At 30.4% G+C, this 14917-nt stretch overlaps 1 protein-coding gene across 1 annotated transcript; it reads left to right on the top strand.

The window, feature by feature from the left end:
* Positions 1-12022: 12022 nt before the first annotated feature.
* Positions 12023-12982, top strand: LOC145045325 (protein TIFY 10A-like). The gene is made up of 2 exons (XM_078993666.1): positions 12023-12272; positions 12404-12982. The coding sequence occupies exons 1-2, from the start codon at positions 12122-12124 to the stop codon at positions 12916-12918; spliced, it is 666 nt and encodes a 221-aa protein (XP_078849792.1). The 5' UTR covers positions 12023-12121; the 3' UTR covers positions 12919-12982.
* Positions 12983-14917: the final 1935 nt, after the last annotated feature.

Raw genomic sequence — 14917 nt, 5'->3', positions numbered from 1 at the left:
AAGCGATATCTGTGGGCCCCTCGATGATTTGATGATGACAAATGGAAGTGCTCGGCCGGGCCAGGACTGATTTGATTTGTTCAATTAGTCAGTCATCATAAATCGGAAATCGGGAAACAACTAATGGACAGAGAGAATGATTATAATCCATGTCTCAGTCCATATGATATCTAGAATGGAGGAATATATGATCCCTCATCTAGTGGACAAGTCGTTGACAAAGATCAGAGTTCATCTACAAGGTTAGAGTTCGACAGAAGCTTTTGAGAGCTACGATTGCTAGTTGGTTCCTGAAGTCATACGCAATAATAGTTTTAGACTTATCCAAGTGGGAGACTGTTGGATTAATGTCTAAGTCCATAACTATAATTGGTAAGACTTGACCCGACCCAGCATGGTCCATTTGGGTTGCATGGCATCATGCACTTGGATAGACTATAATGAGAGAAATAAGACACTTACGGTTATTAATATATTATAAGTTCTAGTATATTAATAATAAGAATAATGAGATTATTTAATTAGTATTGATCAAGAATTAATCTAGAATTAATTAAGTGATCAAAAGAAGACTAATTAAATATATGGGTTGATTGTGTAAATCATTCATTCTTATATATGTGGGCTTGTGATCCAAGATTCCTTATGTTGGACTAAGTCCATGGGGTGACCCATGGATACTCCATGGAGGTTAAAACCCATGGAGCATAAGGAATGGGTAAAGTCATGAGTTACATGGTGTAACCCTAATAGCCACCATATAAAAGAAACCCATGGCTCAAGAAATCGTATCTATGACTAACACTATGTGTATGTATGAGGGCTACACGATTTTATGAAGTGTCCTAATTTCTCTCTAAGTTATTCCAAGTGCTTATGGTGTTGTGTGAACCATTTGAGGTGTCACACTTGGGGCACTAAGCACTCAAGCTTCATGAAGACAAGCACCATTAAAGAGGTATGTATTCTATCTTGTTATATTGATATTTTGTATGCTAGATTAGGATAATACCTTGGATGTTCATATTTGCATGTATAATAGAGAAAACATAGATCCAAGGTATTTAGGGTTGCATGTACACTTAGGAGTGTTAGAATGCTCATAACCCAACAAAAATTCCATTTCCCATGATCAGATTTAGCTCACTTTGCTTAAGCTTCCTTCTTTCTCTTAAATCTGCAATACCCTTAAAATATGGTCATCACAACATGTATTAAGAATATATAAATGGGAATTTGTTAAAATAATGGAGATAGATAATGGATATACCTGAAGTAGAGTCATGCAAATTGACTTTACCATCTATGAGATCCTTCAGGTAATTTGGGCAACTTCATAACCAATGCCCCTTTAATTTGCAGTAGAAACAAATGGACTCTTTGGGGTCAACACTTGGGACGATCCTAGAACCAGCCTTTCTCTTTACCATATGATTAAACAGTTTGATCTTGGATGACCCCTTTCCATTAGGAAGAGAAATCTTTTCTAGACCACCATTTTTACCATTGTCAATGTCCATGGAAACCTTGGAATTAAACCTGATAAGAATCTCTACTTTAGATATGCTCTTAACCCTTTCTGCTTCAGCATCCATCAACATTTAGGTCAGATCAATTAGGGTCATGTCGATATTCCTCATATAAAAGTTCTTAATGAAATGACCATATGAATTTGGAAGCAAGAGAATAACCAAAATCAATGGCTTGCTCCTTTAGGAAAACAACACCCATCCTATCTAACTTGTCAATCTACGATTTCATTTTTAGAACATGCGCACGCATAGAGTTTCAATCTTGATGTTTACATGCAACTAGGGATTGAGTAGTCTCATATCTTTCAACTTGAGGGAAACATGACGTTGGAAGAGTCAAAAGAGGAGGAGGTGGAAGAGTTAAAGAATCATCATGTCCAATTCCACCATTTCCTAAGAAGGGGAAAAATTCTCACCTTGACTTGAAACTGGAAGACCATATCCAGAAGATTGAGGAAAACCATTTCCATAAGAATGAGGAAGACCATTTCTATCTTCATAGGACATCTAAAAGTGGGAAAATAAAGAATTAGAGTTAGTTGATTTTAATCCTTAATTATTATCCCAAAATCTAAAGTAAGGCTAGGATCCATATTTTCGATTCGAACTTTGAAGAGAGATGTCGTAATCAAATTTGAATCAATTGTAGGTAGGTAAGGCTTTTACCAATTTCATTCTTATAAAACTCCTAGATCTTTTGAGATTCATTAAATCTTATCAATGACATGTTTAATCTTCGATTATGCTCTCACTTTTGTGACTGGACTATTGAGCATTACAAATGAGATGTGAATAACCATGCAAACCCTCTTGACAACCTTGATGTCATTTATCATGTCACATTGATGTGTTGGCTAACCACACATATGCTCCATCATCTCAACTTTATAGTTCCACATTAGTGTATCGGTTAACCATACACGCTCCATTAATGACTCATAAAGAATAATGTGTATTTTTATGGATTAACATACTTTTCACATTTTTTTAAAGTAACTAGAGTGAGATCTTATAAAACGTTCTAGTACTTAATATCATTATACTTTTAATGATATTAGGACCTATCAAACTCGTTCGGCTAACGACTTTCCACCATACAGGAGATCGGTGGGTGAAAATGACACTCATTCAACGATCATTTTATAGTATATTGTTTCCTTATACCCTCTTTACACCATGGTTTCATGAATGAGGTCTACTATTGATTCGAGTGACTTTTATTATACATATAGTAATTCAACTTTTAATAATATATATATATATATATATATATATATATATATATATATATATATATATATAAGATGTATTTTAAACTTTTCAAAATACAAGGTTTAAACTTTTAATTATCTAAACTAAACTTTTAATTAATTAAATTTTAACTAATTATGACTTAATCTTTATCTTTTAATTAACTTTTAATTAAATTAATTTAAATCATTTAGGGATTAAATAATTATTTTCTATCAAATAATTAATAAAATAATTCAAATTTAATCATAATAAAAAAAACCTTTCTAGTTTTCGAAATTAGGGTTTGAGGTTATCCAATTTTAATTATTTAAATTTTAAGGATTTTAAAACAATAATTAAGGAAAGTAGAAAACTCTAAGGGAATCCTAGCATTTTCAAAAATAAGGGGTGGATGCTAAGGTTTCAAGAAACCCTAGCCAAGTCAAAATTTCAAGGATATAGCGTTTAATTCCTATAAACCCAAAATTTGAATCATTCGTTGTTATATACAATCAATAGAAAACAATCTAAGCTTTGATACCACTGATGGGTTTTATAGGTTATAAATTTATGCATGAGGCGAAAAATTACTTAATCATAAATTTACATGCAACTTATTTAAATATATGTTTTCTCTATTGATACCAATAAACTATGAATATCAAGAACCCTAATGATAACCTATTATAATCGAAATATACATAGGATTAGGGTTACATACCTCCAGATTATTTTAGCAAATAATCACACCAATGACTTTTTTGAAAATGTTGGAAATCAAGCACCAAAAGTATAGTGCCTCTAATGGGTTGTACCCAAAACCCTAAAACCCTATAATGAATAGGAGGGAGAGGAAATGGATAAAAATTTCATTCCTAAGCTTGTAGATAAAGTTATGAACGAAAATAATGAGCCAAGGGGTTATATTTATAGTTTAGGTAACTTGCAGAACAAGAAAGATTTGAATTTATTTAATAATAGATTTAATCCCAGTTCAAATCATTTCTTTATCTGCAACCAGGAAATTTCTAACCCCCCCCCCCCCCCTTAAACCTGTCAATGTCATGGAGGGTTCTAGAATTTCTTCTTTTGTTCAATTATTGAACAATTACAATTCATACGGATGCACCTTTAACTAAATATAATTAATCCCAAATTAATTTCAAATTAATTATGATTAATAATTAATTAACTCTAATTGAATTCTTATCAATTTATTAACCATATAAATTAATAAATCAATTATTTAACTATTGATCTCATGTTAATTTATTAATCACATAACAAATTAACATATCAATTATCTATTCTCAATTAATATATTAATCGTGTAATATATTAACAAATTTTCTCTCTCTCTCTCTTCCTCTCTCTCTCTCTCTCTCTCTCTATATATATATATATATATATATATATATATATATATATATATATATATATCCAAATATCACTTCTAGCTATTTTTGGTTGTGATGGAAATCCAAAAATGACTTTGCTTTATATATATATATATATATATATATATATATATATATATATATATATATATATATATATATATATATAACCTGCATATCACATTATCCATGTATATTCAACTTGTGTATTAAATGTTTAATATATCAACTTGTGTATTCTTTATGTGTATTCAAATTGTGTATCGAATTTGGCTGGAAGAGAATGATGTCTCGAGAAGAAGCCTCGGCCACCAAGCAAACTCGGTCTTTCTCTATTTATATTTAACTTGTGTAACGAATTTATATATATATATATATATATATATATATATATATATATATATAGGAAGTGATTCGTACACAACAGTTTTTTTACCATACACAACAATTTATGCATTATAGAGTTGTACAGTACAACATTTTAAAGCATTAATTGTTGTGTATGGAGAAAAATTGTTGTGTACCAATCATTTCCCTATATATATATATATATATATATATATATATATATATATATATATATATATATATATATATATATATATATATAATTTCTCTTCACTTAGCTACACTAAAGTGCCTAAAAGTTTGGCAAAATCAGCCCACTTAGTTTCTCTATTGACCATTTTAGTATTTTTTTTTTTCGTTTTCTACCCTGGACTTTTTATGATTGTGAATTTTATCACTTTTAATCATTTGATAAAAGTGTGGTCACTGTCTCTGATGCTTCTCGGTTTTCTCCCACCGCCTTATCTTCCTTCTCTAATAATATTTATTTCTTTCTCTTGCTTTCTGGATGGTTCTGTCCACTGCCTAGACGGCGTCGTAGAACAACGATGCGTCCTCCACCAGCCACCACCTCTAATACCGAAGTTTTCTCGTTTCTTTTTGTCTTCCATCTTCGATCACACGTCAAGAGTTCTGATTTTAGGAGGAATCGATAAAGTCGGTGATTCTACCGACATCGCTCTGTCAAACTTCTGCCTCACTTTCGCTTGTAAGTCTACCATCTCAAAAAAACCAAAAAAAAATCTCCAACCTTTCATTTGACAGTTCAACCGACCTGCATAAAAATCGTCACAGGTACCTTCTCTTTCTTTTTCATCTTCAACGCCATTTGACCCTCTTTCTAGGCTGTAAATTCCCAAGTTTCATTGATTATTTTCTCTTCTACATGCTTGATTTCTATTTCTCTTATTTATTATTTCTTTTATAAACTCAAACCCACCGGATTCAAAGCAGGAAAGGGGCAAGGAGGGTATTTGGCTGAAGCACATACAAATATTAAGGTCATGCTCTGATGGAACGAGATGGCTTATCTTCTGGAACGTCGTCCCGCTCCTTTTTTCTAATTTCTGAATTCGTTTTCTACAAATTCGAACTGAAATTGATCTTTTTTAGTTTACTTACAGCTTTAAATCAATTCTATTTTTGTTTTCTGCAGATTCTATCTTAACACGCACACATACCATTTGGTCTTGACATGGGAAAAGATGTCCACCGACCACCATGTATGTTTTATTGTTACATTAGAATATGAGAATAGGGGTTTTACCCATTTTAATTTTTCAAGCTGAAATTATTGTTTATATTCTTAACTTCCAGTGTCCCGTTTGCCCTCTATTATTTGCATTGACTTTGGTGATCGCCCAAAAAGGAGGCTAGAGCAGCCACACAACCAATTACTCTCTTGGTTAAAGGTAACTTATAATGTTGTTTTATGTTGTGACTGCAATTTTGTGACAAATTGATTATGATGATCAATGATTAGTTGTATTTATTTGTAGGTATATTCAACAATTCCTGTGGTTGATACCTGCTTCCCAAACCCAAAAGGGTTTTACTGTAATTGTATTCAGGCTAGGAATGTAGAGCTTGATGTGACTTTATCTTTTTTGTTTTTCTTGAACCGGTAATCAGGGTCGGTCTAAACGTATGTGAGGCCCGGGGCGAAAAGAAAAAAAGGGTCTATCAAAGAAAAATAAAATAAAGATTAAAAAAATATCATCTATTCTTCAGTATAGACGTGTTCAATTAACAATAACAAACAAGTCAAATTGTTTATCTTCTGAGCTAATTTGAGTTTGAACCAACTTTACACCCTAAAAATCATTTAGGTAATATTTTTTTTTAATAATATACATTATATAAATTTTGGGCCCCCTGGAGACGTGGGCCCTAGGCGGTCGCCCCGGTTGCCCACCGTCTGGATCGGCCCTGCTGGTAATGGATGCAGATTGTTTAGTTATTGGCTACAAATAACTTCTTTTCATTCTCCAAAAAATATCATGGAATGACACATAACTTTTTAGAAGCAATATTTGCAGTTTTATACATCATTTGATTTCGCCCACGAATCAAATTTTGGATTTGAAAGTTGAAATGTGTTTTAAGGGTTTGAAATTTTTTATTGTGTCTTTTAATTACAATCTGTTTGCTTTTCGCTTTCGGGCCATTATGTCTGGATAATCATTAGCCTAACCATAAATAATCGAATGTTTTTTTCTTAGGATGATAGTTGCTATTATGTTCGAAGATACTATACAAATTGTGTGATTATTGCTTGGATAATGGGAATAGCAATGAGTCTTGATTTTTAATTACTGGAAACTGGTTGCCTTGCGTTGTATTTATCTTTTGAAAATTGTCTCACATTTACTCTTTTCTTAGGTACTTTCACTACTCCTATCTTATGAAGCGAAAACTGTAGATTATGCTAAAAAAAGGTACGCAAAAACTTCACTCTAGAAAGGTGCATGTGTTACAGAAACGCTCCATTGGCAAACGATGGTCAATTTTTTTGTTTTTTCTCTTTACTTTCAGTATCAAAATTTAATAGGGTGTTAATGTGGAGTATGGTTCTCTTTTTGTTTGAATACAAACTTGAAGTGAAGCATAAATACGGGGAAAAATTCATACTCTATTATCTTATTTTTAATAAGATAATAGTGTATGGCTTTTTTCCCCATGTTAAACTCTAATATGTGTTAAATATTATTACAAACTTATGAATTACAATATTGCCCTTGCAGGTAAGTGACTTGGAATAAACGTAAGTAGGAGATGCCGAAATAGAGCAACATTTGCTTTGTTCGACTGGTACTACATCGTATATCGAGCCTTCAGATGACTTTGATTTTCCAAGGAGAAAAATCCATCGTTGGTATTGTATTTTTTACCTGTTACTTTTAATATCTTGAGTTTTATTTGCAAATGTGATTATTTCAAGATACCAATCGAATGACTGAAACGTTAATGCTACATAATTCATTTTTTATGTTGTATATTTGTTTAGCTCTAGGAAAGTAAGTATAAAACAACTTTAAAGTCTATAACTAACGATTTGTTGGATTATGTTTCATTTGACAGAAAAGTTTTGCATGATCTGGTGGTATGATTTTCAACTACAAATACTACAAAAATTTGTTGCATAGGACTGAAGGTAAAGCATATTATTATAATTTTAGATTTAAATGTAGTCCATTGATCAATTATTATTATACTGCCTAATGGTTATCTTGAACTCTTTATCTACGAACGGTATTATTGTCCAGTCTGAAAATAATGAAAAATTGGAAACTGAGGAGAAATTAAAGTATGGGAAAGTGAAAAAAGAGAAGGATGTTAAAGATATGGGTTCTCCAAACAAAGAGAGTAATAAAGTATGTGATTTTAACTTATGTAGTGGTTCCATTAATTAAGTATATTGAAAATTAGGGAAAATTGCAATAAATAATGTATTTTACCATTTCTGTCATAGTTTCGTTCCTCTTCACTTTCACTGGATTCTTTCTTGGATTATGGTGATAATGATATTGAAGAATCAACATTTGAGGTGAGTGGCTCAATACAATGTTATTATTATTATTTTTTTTTTTATGATTATCGCATCAAATTCTTTATAGTTAAAATAAAATAGTTATTTGATTACACTCTTGATTTACATTGTGGTTGTCATTATTTGTTGAAACATTAAATGTTTCATTATCAAATGGGTTGAAGGTTTTTAGCATTTGTACACGTTGATTAAAATCAATAACGATTAACGATGCATTAATTTGTATTCCCATTTTCTTATTTATTTTGTTGTGTTTTTTTATTACAGAGCTTACAGATCAAATTTGTGGCCAAAAGAAACCAAAAAAGACACGGTAGGAAGAAATTTTTGAGAAGGAACAACTAAAAACAACAAAGCGTTTGAAAAGTGATGATTAAAAAGAAAGAAATAATCAACAAGGGAGTATTACAGACATGTTTTCTTTAAATCTCATTTTTCTAATATTATCATGATTTCTTGAATTAATTTTCATTATTATTTTTTAATATCCGCATTCTAGTTTGAAACAGGCTTTTACGTTTTTTTTTACCGAAATCGAGTTGCTGACATTAGGATAAGTGAGCTAATAATATTACGGTTCCATTACTGTCATTTATAGGGATAAATGAAGTATAATGAAATATTGAAATTCATTTAAGACACCTTTTTCCGCAAAAAACTTATTTTCGCTACACATTGTTAAACAACTACTTACACAATTTGTCTAATATCTAAATCTATTGTCTAAATACATCTCTCAATAACTGTCGTTTGCGAGATCAAAATCTTAAAGAAGGTGCATCACGAGAATGTCATAAAGCTTAAAGAGAATGTTACTTCTTCAGGTAAGTTATAGTTGATGTCTAATTGATCTTTTCATTCTCCCTTACATTACATGTATAGTAAAAATAAAAACGACACCAACCAATTCTTTTGTGCTTAAAATGACATTTGATGTGCCATATCATTCTCATGCGTGCATGTTTCTGTTGTAGGCCCAAGAAATATGACCAAGGGGGACCAGGCAAGTGATTTTCTGCCATAACATGCTTTTCTGCCTACCTCCATCTGTCCACTATGTAGATCTATCGTCATACCTTCACCATCGGACACTGCATCTGGTGCCATAACAAGTCAGGTTTGTTGTTTGTCATATGATATGATGTTTGTTACATTTTTTAGAAACTATGTGACCAAAAAAATCATTTAACTTTCTTTGCAGTCTGATATTGTAGAGTTTACATACGAAAGTCATGCTCCTCAAGAACCCAACTGATAGAAAATGTGTTTGCTACCACCTCTACAAATTGAATTTAGTCTGACTCATCACGTTCTTCTATCTACTACTGGAGCATACGTACACATACAAATGAAATGGACCCCTGTAACGGATCATCTTCCAATCCTATTGGCTCTTACAATAAAAAGGGTTTTGGTGGTGTTGATGCTAAAAATGAAACATCTAACCCCCGCAACGCGAGGGCCACTTTACTAGTTGTAATAAATATGTTTTGAAAAAAAAAATGTAATTATAGAATAAACAATATATCATTGTTAAAGTAAATTTTAGTTTTGGTCCGAATGGTTTCGTCAGATTTTTATTTTCAATATAGCTTTTGAAAATTAACAAAATGTATCTTTATAGTTTTAAAAAAAAATTCGCTTTACATCCTTTTGTTTTTCTCTCTCATATTTTTAATTTCTTTTATATATATATATATATATATATATATATATATATATATATATATATATATATATATATATATATATATATAATGTGGATGTACAACTATTGTACGGACGTGTGGATACTATTATTTTATGAGAATTACTAAAAGAATATGTTGCTTAGTAATGTGAATATGTTCGATCTCACATATCTGCTGTTATTTTAATGAATTCTCACTAATTCTAATCCATTTTTGTTCTCATGGATCGTTTTTCATTTATTTTCATTCTTACAGAATACGACTCAATAAATATCATGATAAAATTCTGATAGAAAGAGAATAATTTAAAAAAAAATCTATAATAACCTTATTGACGATTTAATTAGTGACAATGTGTAATAATTACAATAATTATATAAGATTAAACGTATTCATATTATCAAACAATATATTTTCTATGTCAATCTCACAGAATAACATTATTCACACGTCCGCACAATAGATGTCAATCCACATTTGAACCTAGCTCTCTCTCTCTCTTTATATATATATATATATATATATATATATATATATATATATATATATATATATATATATATATATATATATACACGAATTCTAAAGGGCAAAGGTTAATCGAAGTTCGTATAACTCGAAAGCAGTTGTTAATGTTTTCGAGTTCATTTTTTTTGTTCTTTTTTCGAGATATACAAATTTTGATTAGTTATATATATAACTTGACATCGACTTTGAATTCTGGTGAGCCTATATATTAATCATATTGAAATAAAAAATGTATACTTAATCTATGTTAATTATATTCACGTTTAACAAATAATTTTATATTTTTTATAAAAAATATTTATAAAAAGCTTTACAAAAATATAACAAAAAAAGTCAAAAAAATATAAACTACCGAAATGCAATAATACAATAGACAATATATTTTAACAAAGCTTAAAAAAATCTGAATAGTAGAAAATTTAAATAAATAAAATTAGTTATAAGTGAACAAAATATTAAAAAAAGCAATAATATATATATATATATATATATATATATATATATATATATATATATATATTATTGTTTATTTTTTATATTTTGTTCACTTATAATTAATTTTATTTATTTAAATTTTTTAATATTTAGATTTTTTTAAGCTTTGTTAAAATATCTTGTCTATATAGGGGATGGTTCACTTGAGATTAAAAAAAATAAAGATCTTGAGATTTAACCTTAGCCACATATTTCTCATTTGCCGCTCTAATGATCGAATGTATCGGCAACAACGTGGTATGACTAATCATAAATGATTATATGGTTGAGATGTATAATCATAAATGATTATATGGTTGAGATGTATAATCATATAGGATTATATATGTTTATATTTATATGTCTAACCATAAATGATTATACATAATTACATATATGTCTGTTCACAAATTGAGTAATCATAAATGATTATGACAGTTGGTGGGAAAATAGGTGGTCGTGACAAAGGTAATGATGGTATAAGTATCGGAGGTGAAAGTGATGGGGTCGGCTGGTGTCAGAGGTGGTGTTAGTGGTGTTGGTGGTGGCGGTTATGGTGATGGGTATGGCGGCAGAGGTGAAAGGAATGGACGGTGTTGTATAATCATTTATGATTATACTAGGTCTGTCGAGCCGGTACGCTAGAGGTTTAGAGCGACATATGTGAAATACATGGCTGAGGTTGAATGTCAAGATATCTATTTTATTTTTAATCTCAACGGAACCTATCTCTCTCCTCTCTCTCTCTTATATATATATATATATATATATATATATATATATATATATATATATATATATATATATATATATATATATATAAAAGAAATTTATAATATAAAATGAAAAATTATAAAAAGGTAAAATTATATTTTTAAATGTTAACTTTTTAAACCATAAGGTGCGAATTTTCAAAAATTAGATTAAAATTACAAATCTGACTAAACGAAAGGGACGAAAACTGTAATTTACTCTTATTAGGAGTATTATATACAAACAAAAATGTGTTACTTGAAAGAAACGTTTGATCTAAAATAAATCATCACCTTAAACACCAGAAACGGCGCACACCTTTGAATGGCCGACTGAGCTGTCAACTCTATCGCCGACTGAGTGACACTTGTGTTCGGTTCCCCCGGTTTTTCTCCACTCTTCCACACTTTTTTTTTAGTTTTCTTAATGAACGCAATTAACACGTGCTTATTCATGTATACAAATGTCTCCATCACACCATTTGTAATCATACCTATACATTCATTCTTACATACCCACCCCATCTCATATAAAACAGCAAAACCCTCATCTGTTTTTCATTCAAATCATTCTTCCTCCACATAATTACTCCACAAATATTTGATTTTATTAAATATGTCAACAGCTAAAAACTACTTTTCCGGCAACGGCTTGCTTCCGGTGGAGAAGTCTAGTTTTGCCAAGACTTGTAATCGACTGAGTCTGTTTCTGAAAGAGAAAGGCAATCTAATCGATCTTGGAATCAATGCAAATTTTGACGTCATAGGTATGGATCTTAAATCATAATCCCTTTTTTTCATATGACTTCTATCAGATTTTGGATAATCTAAAAGTTTCCCCTGATTTTGTTCTATCAGATTTCGGATAATCTAAAAGTTTCCCCTGATTTTGTTACAGGAAAACCAGAAAGATCTTCCGAGGCGACGGCGACGACGACTGTTGATTTGTTAAGCAAAATGGAAAGTCCGATTGAGAAATCCATAAAAACGGAGGAATCAATGAGTCATCTTCCTCAATATGGTAGCTTGGATTCCTTCTTTAACAAAACTGGTTCCAATAAACAGAATGAGTCAAAAACAGAGCAAATGACGATTTTCTATGGAGGACAAGTGTTGGTATTTGATTGTGTTTCGGCTGATAAAGCGAGAGATCTGATGTTAGCAGCCACTAGTGTTTCTGCTTCTCCTAATAATCAAATCCATAATCGTCTTCAACTGGCTTCATCTTCGGACTCTTTCGGATCAGAACATGTTCTTCAAGGATTACAAGAAAACGGATCAGATTTGCCAATTGCGAGACGAGTATCACTTCACAAGTTCCTGGAGAAGAGAAAAGACAGAGCTACCGGAAGAGCGCCTTACCAATTACACAATCCGTCATCTTCAAATCGGAAATTTGACCTCAATTTGTAGAATATTTTCAGATCAAAAGAAATATAATTATTTATCAATGGATATTCATACTCCTTCCACTTCATTTCAGTTTTATGTTTCCTTTAGGTGGAGGTTTGCTTTTATATATATATATATATATATATATATATATATATATATATATATATATATATATATATATATATATATATATATATATATATATATAAAATTTCCAAAGAACTTTTTGTAGCTTTTAATGAATATATTTTAATTGGTATCTTACATGGAAGGTTTGACAATTTGCATATTGGTAGTTTTCAATTTTTATAATGATAGCACATAGCATTTGATACTATAATTTTCAAATTATAAACATTATAATTACTAAATTAATTGTAGATATATTTTGCTTAATATTATTTTATCATTTTCTGCTGTCCAGCGGTATCCGGTGTTGTTCTCCCTTGTTGAGATCGAGAGTTCAAGTCTTATTATGGACAATTTAAGAGTAATTTAGTATTATTTGTATTTGTTGTTCCAAAAATAATAATAATAAATAAGACTACGGAAAATTTGTAATACATTATACTGGAAAATGACTATGGAATTTAACTAACTGTTGAATTTTTACTCATTTGGTTCCTTATGTTTTTTACTCAATATATCATCGAAGAGTAATTTAGTGTATATTTGTATTTGTTGTTCAAAAAATAATAACAATAAATAAGACTACGAAAAATCTATAATACATTATACTGGAAAATGACTATGGAGTGTAACTAACTGTTGAATTTGTACTCATTTGGTTCCTTATGTTTTTTACCTAATATGTCACCGAACTTGTTATTTATGTTCACCATAACCTTTTTTACCAGCTTTTGACCGACTATCACATGTGATAGTCGGTCAAAGGGTTATAGTAAACACATACAACAAGTTCGATGGTATATTGTGTACAAAAAATAAAAATAAAAGAAAAGAAAAAGAAATAGACCAAATGAGAACAAACTCAACAATTGGTTACCATCCCGAGTCATTTTCCTTTACTCATTTACAGAAAATATCACGTCATCTCTTGCTCATATTAATGATTTTATGAGATTCATTATTGTTTCTCTTCAAAACATAACTCACGAAAAAACATTATTCATAGATGTACAACTTTGTAATGCGCTTTAATATTTATTAGGATAATCTTGATTGAGTAGGTGCATTTCATGACTACATTTAAATTTCTAGTCAAATGATTTATTGTATCATAGATTCTAGACAAGTCTACAAACAAGTGGAATCACAAATGCTGTGATTTTTAAGTTTGTTTGGCTTTAAGATCGAATTCACGGGATAAGATACAACATCAATATGTACAAGATCATGCAACTTTTGCAGACACATCATCATAATATACCTTAAGATAAACGTTTATGATGATAAAGATATCTCTCATACACACTCATATCCTTTTGCAGAGAGTTGTTGACAACTAACCACAATAATCATTGTATAAACCATATTTTGACGAAGCTACCCCTCCAAACCCCTCTTCATGTACGTTATGGCCTATCAAGGTTGCAGTCTTTAATACATTTGCACATTTAATTTCATTTAACTTTTTGGGGAAAATGACTCAGGATGGTAACCAATTGTTGAGTTTGTTCTCATTTGGTCCCTTTCCATTTATTTCGTACCCAATATATTATCAAACTTGTTGTTTGTGCTTACCATAACCCTTTGACCAGCTATCACAGATGATAGTTAGTCAAAAGGGTTATGGTGAACACAAACAACAAGTTCGATGGTATATTAGGTACAAAAAAAAGGAAACGGGTCAAATAAGAACAAACTCAACAGTTAGTTACCCTCCAGAGTCATTTTCCCTACATTATACATGTCTATATAATTGTAGTATTTTATTATAAAAATATTCAAAATTTAGATAGCTCAAGGGTGATCCTACCTAATTTCACAATGCCAAAGTAATAGTAATTGTGCACATGTTTCACTAATTTTATCTGTAAATACAAACATCATACCA

The sequence above is a fragment of the Lactuca saligna genome, chromosome 5 (genome assembly GCF_052625555.1).
Source record: "Lactuca saligna cultivar CGN05327 chromosome 5, ASM5262555v1, whole genome shotgun sequence".
NCBI classification, from domain to species: domain Eukaryota; kingdom Viridiplantae; phylum Streptophyta; class Magnoliopsida; order Asterales; family Asteraceae; genus Lactuca; species Lactuca saligna.
Note: the sequence above shows the minus strand (reverse complement) of the source record. Positions and strands in the feature narration are given on the sequence as shown.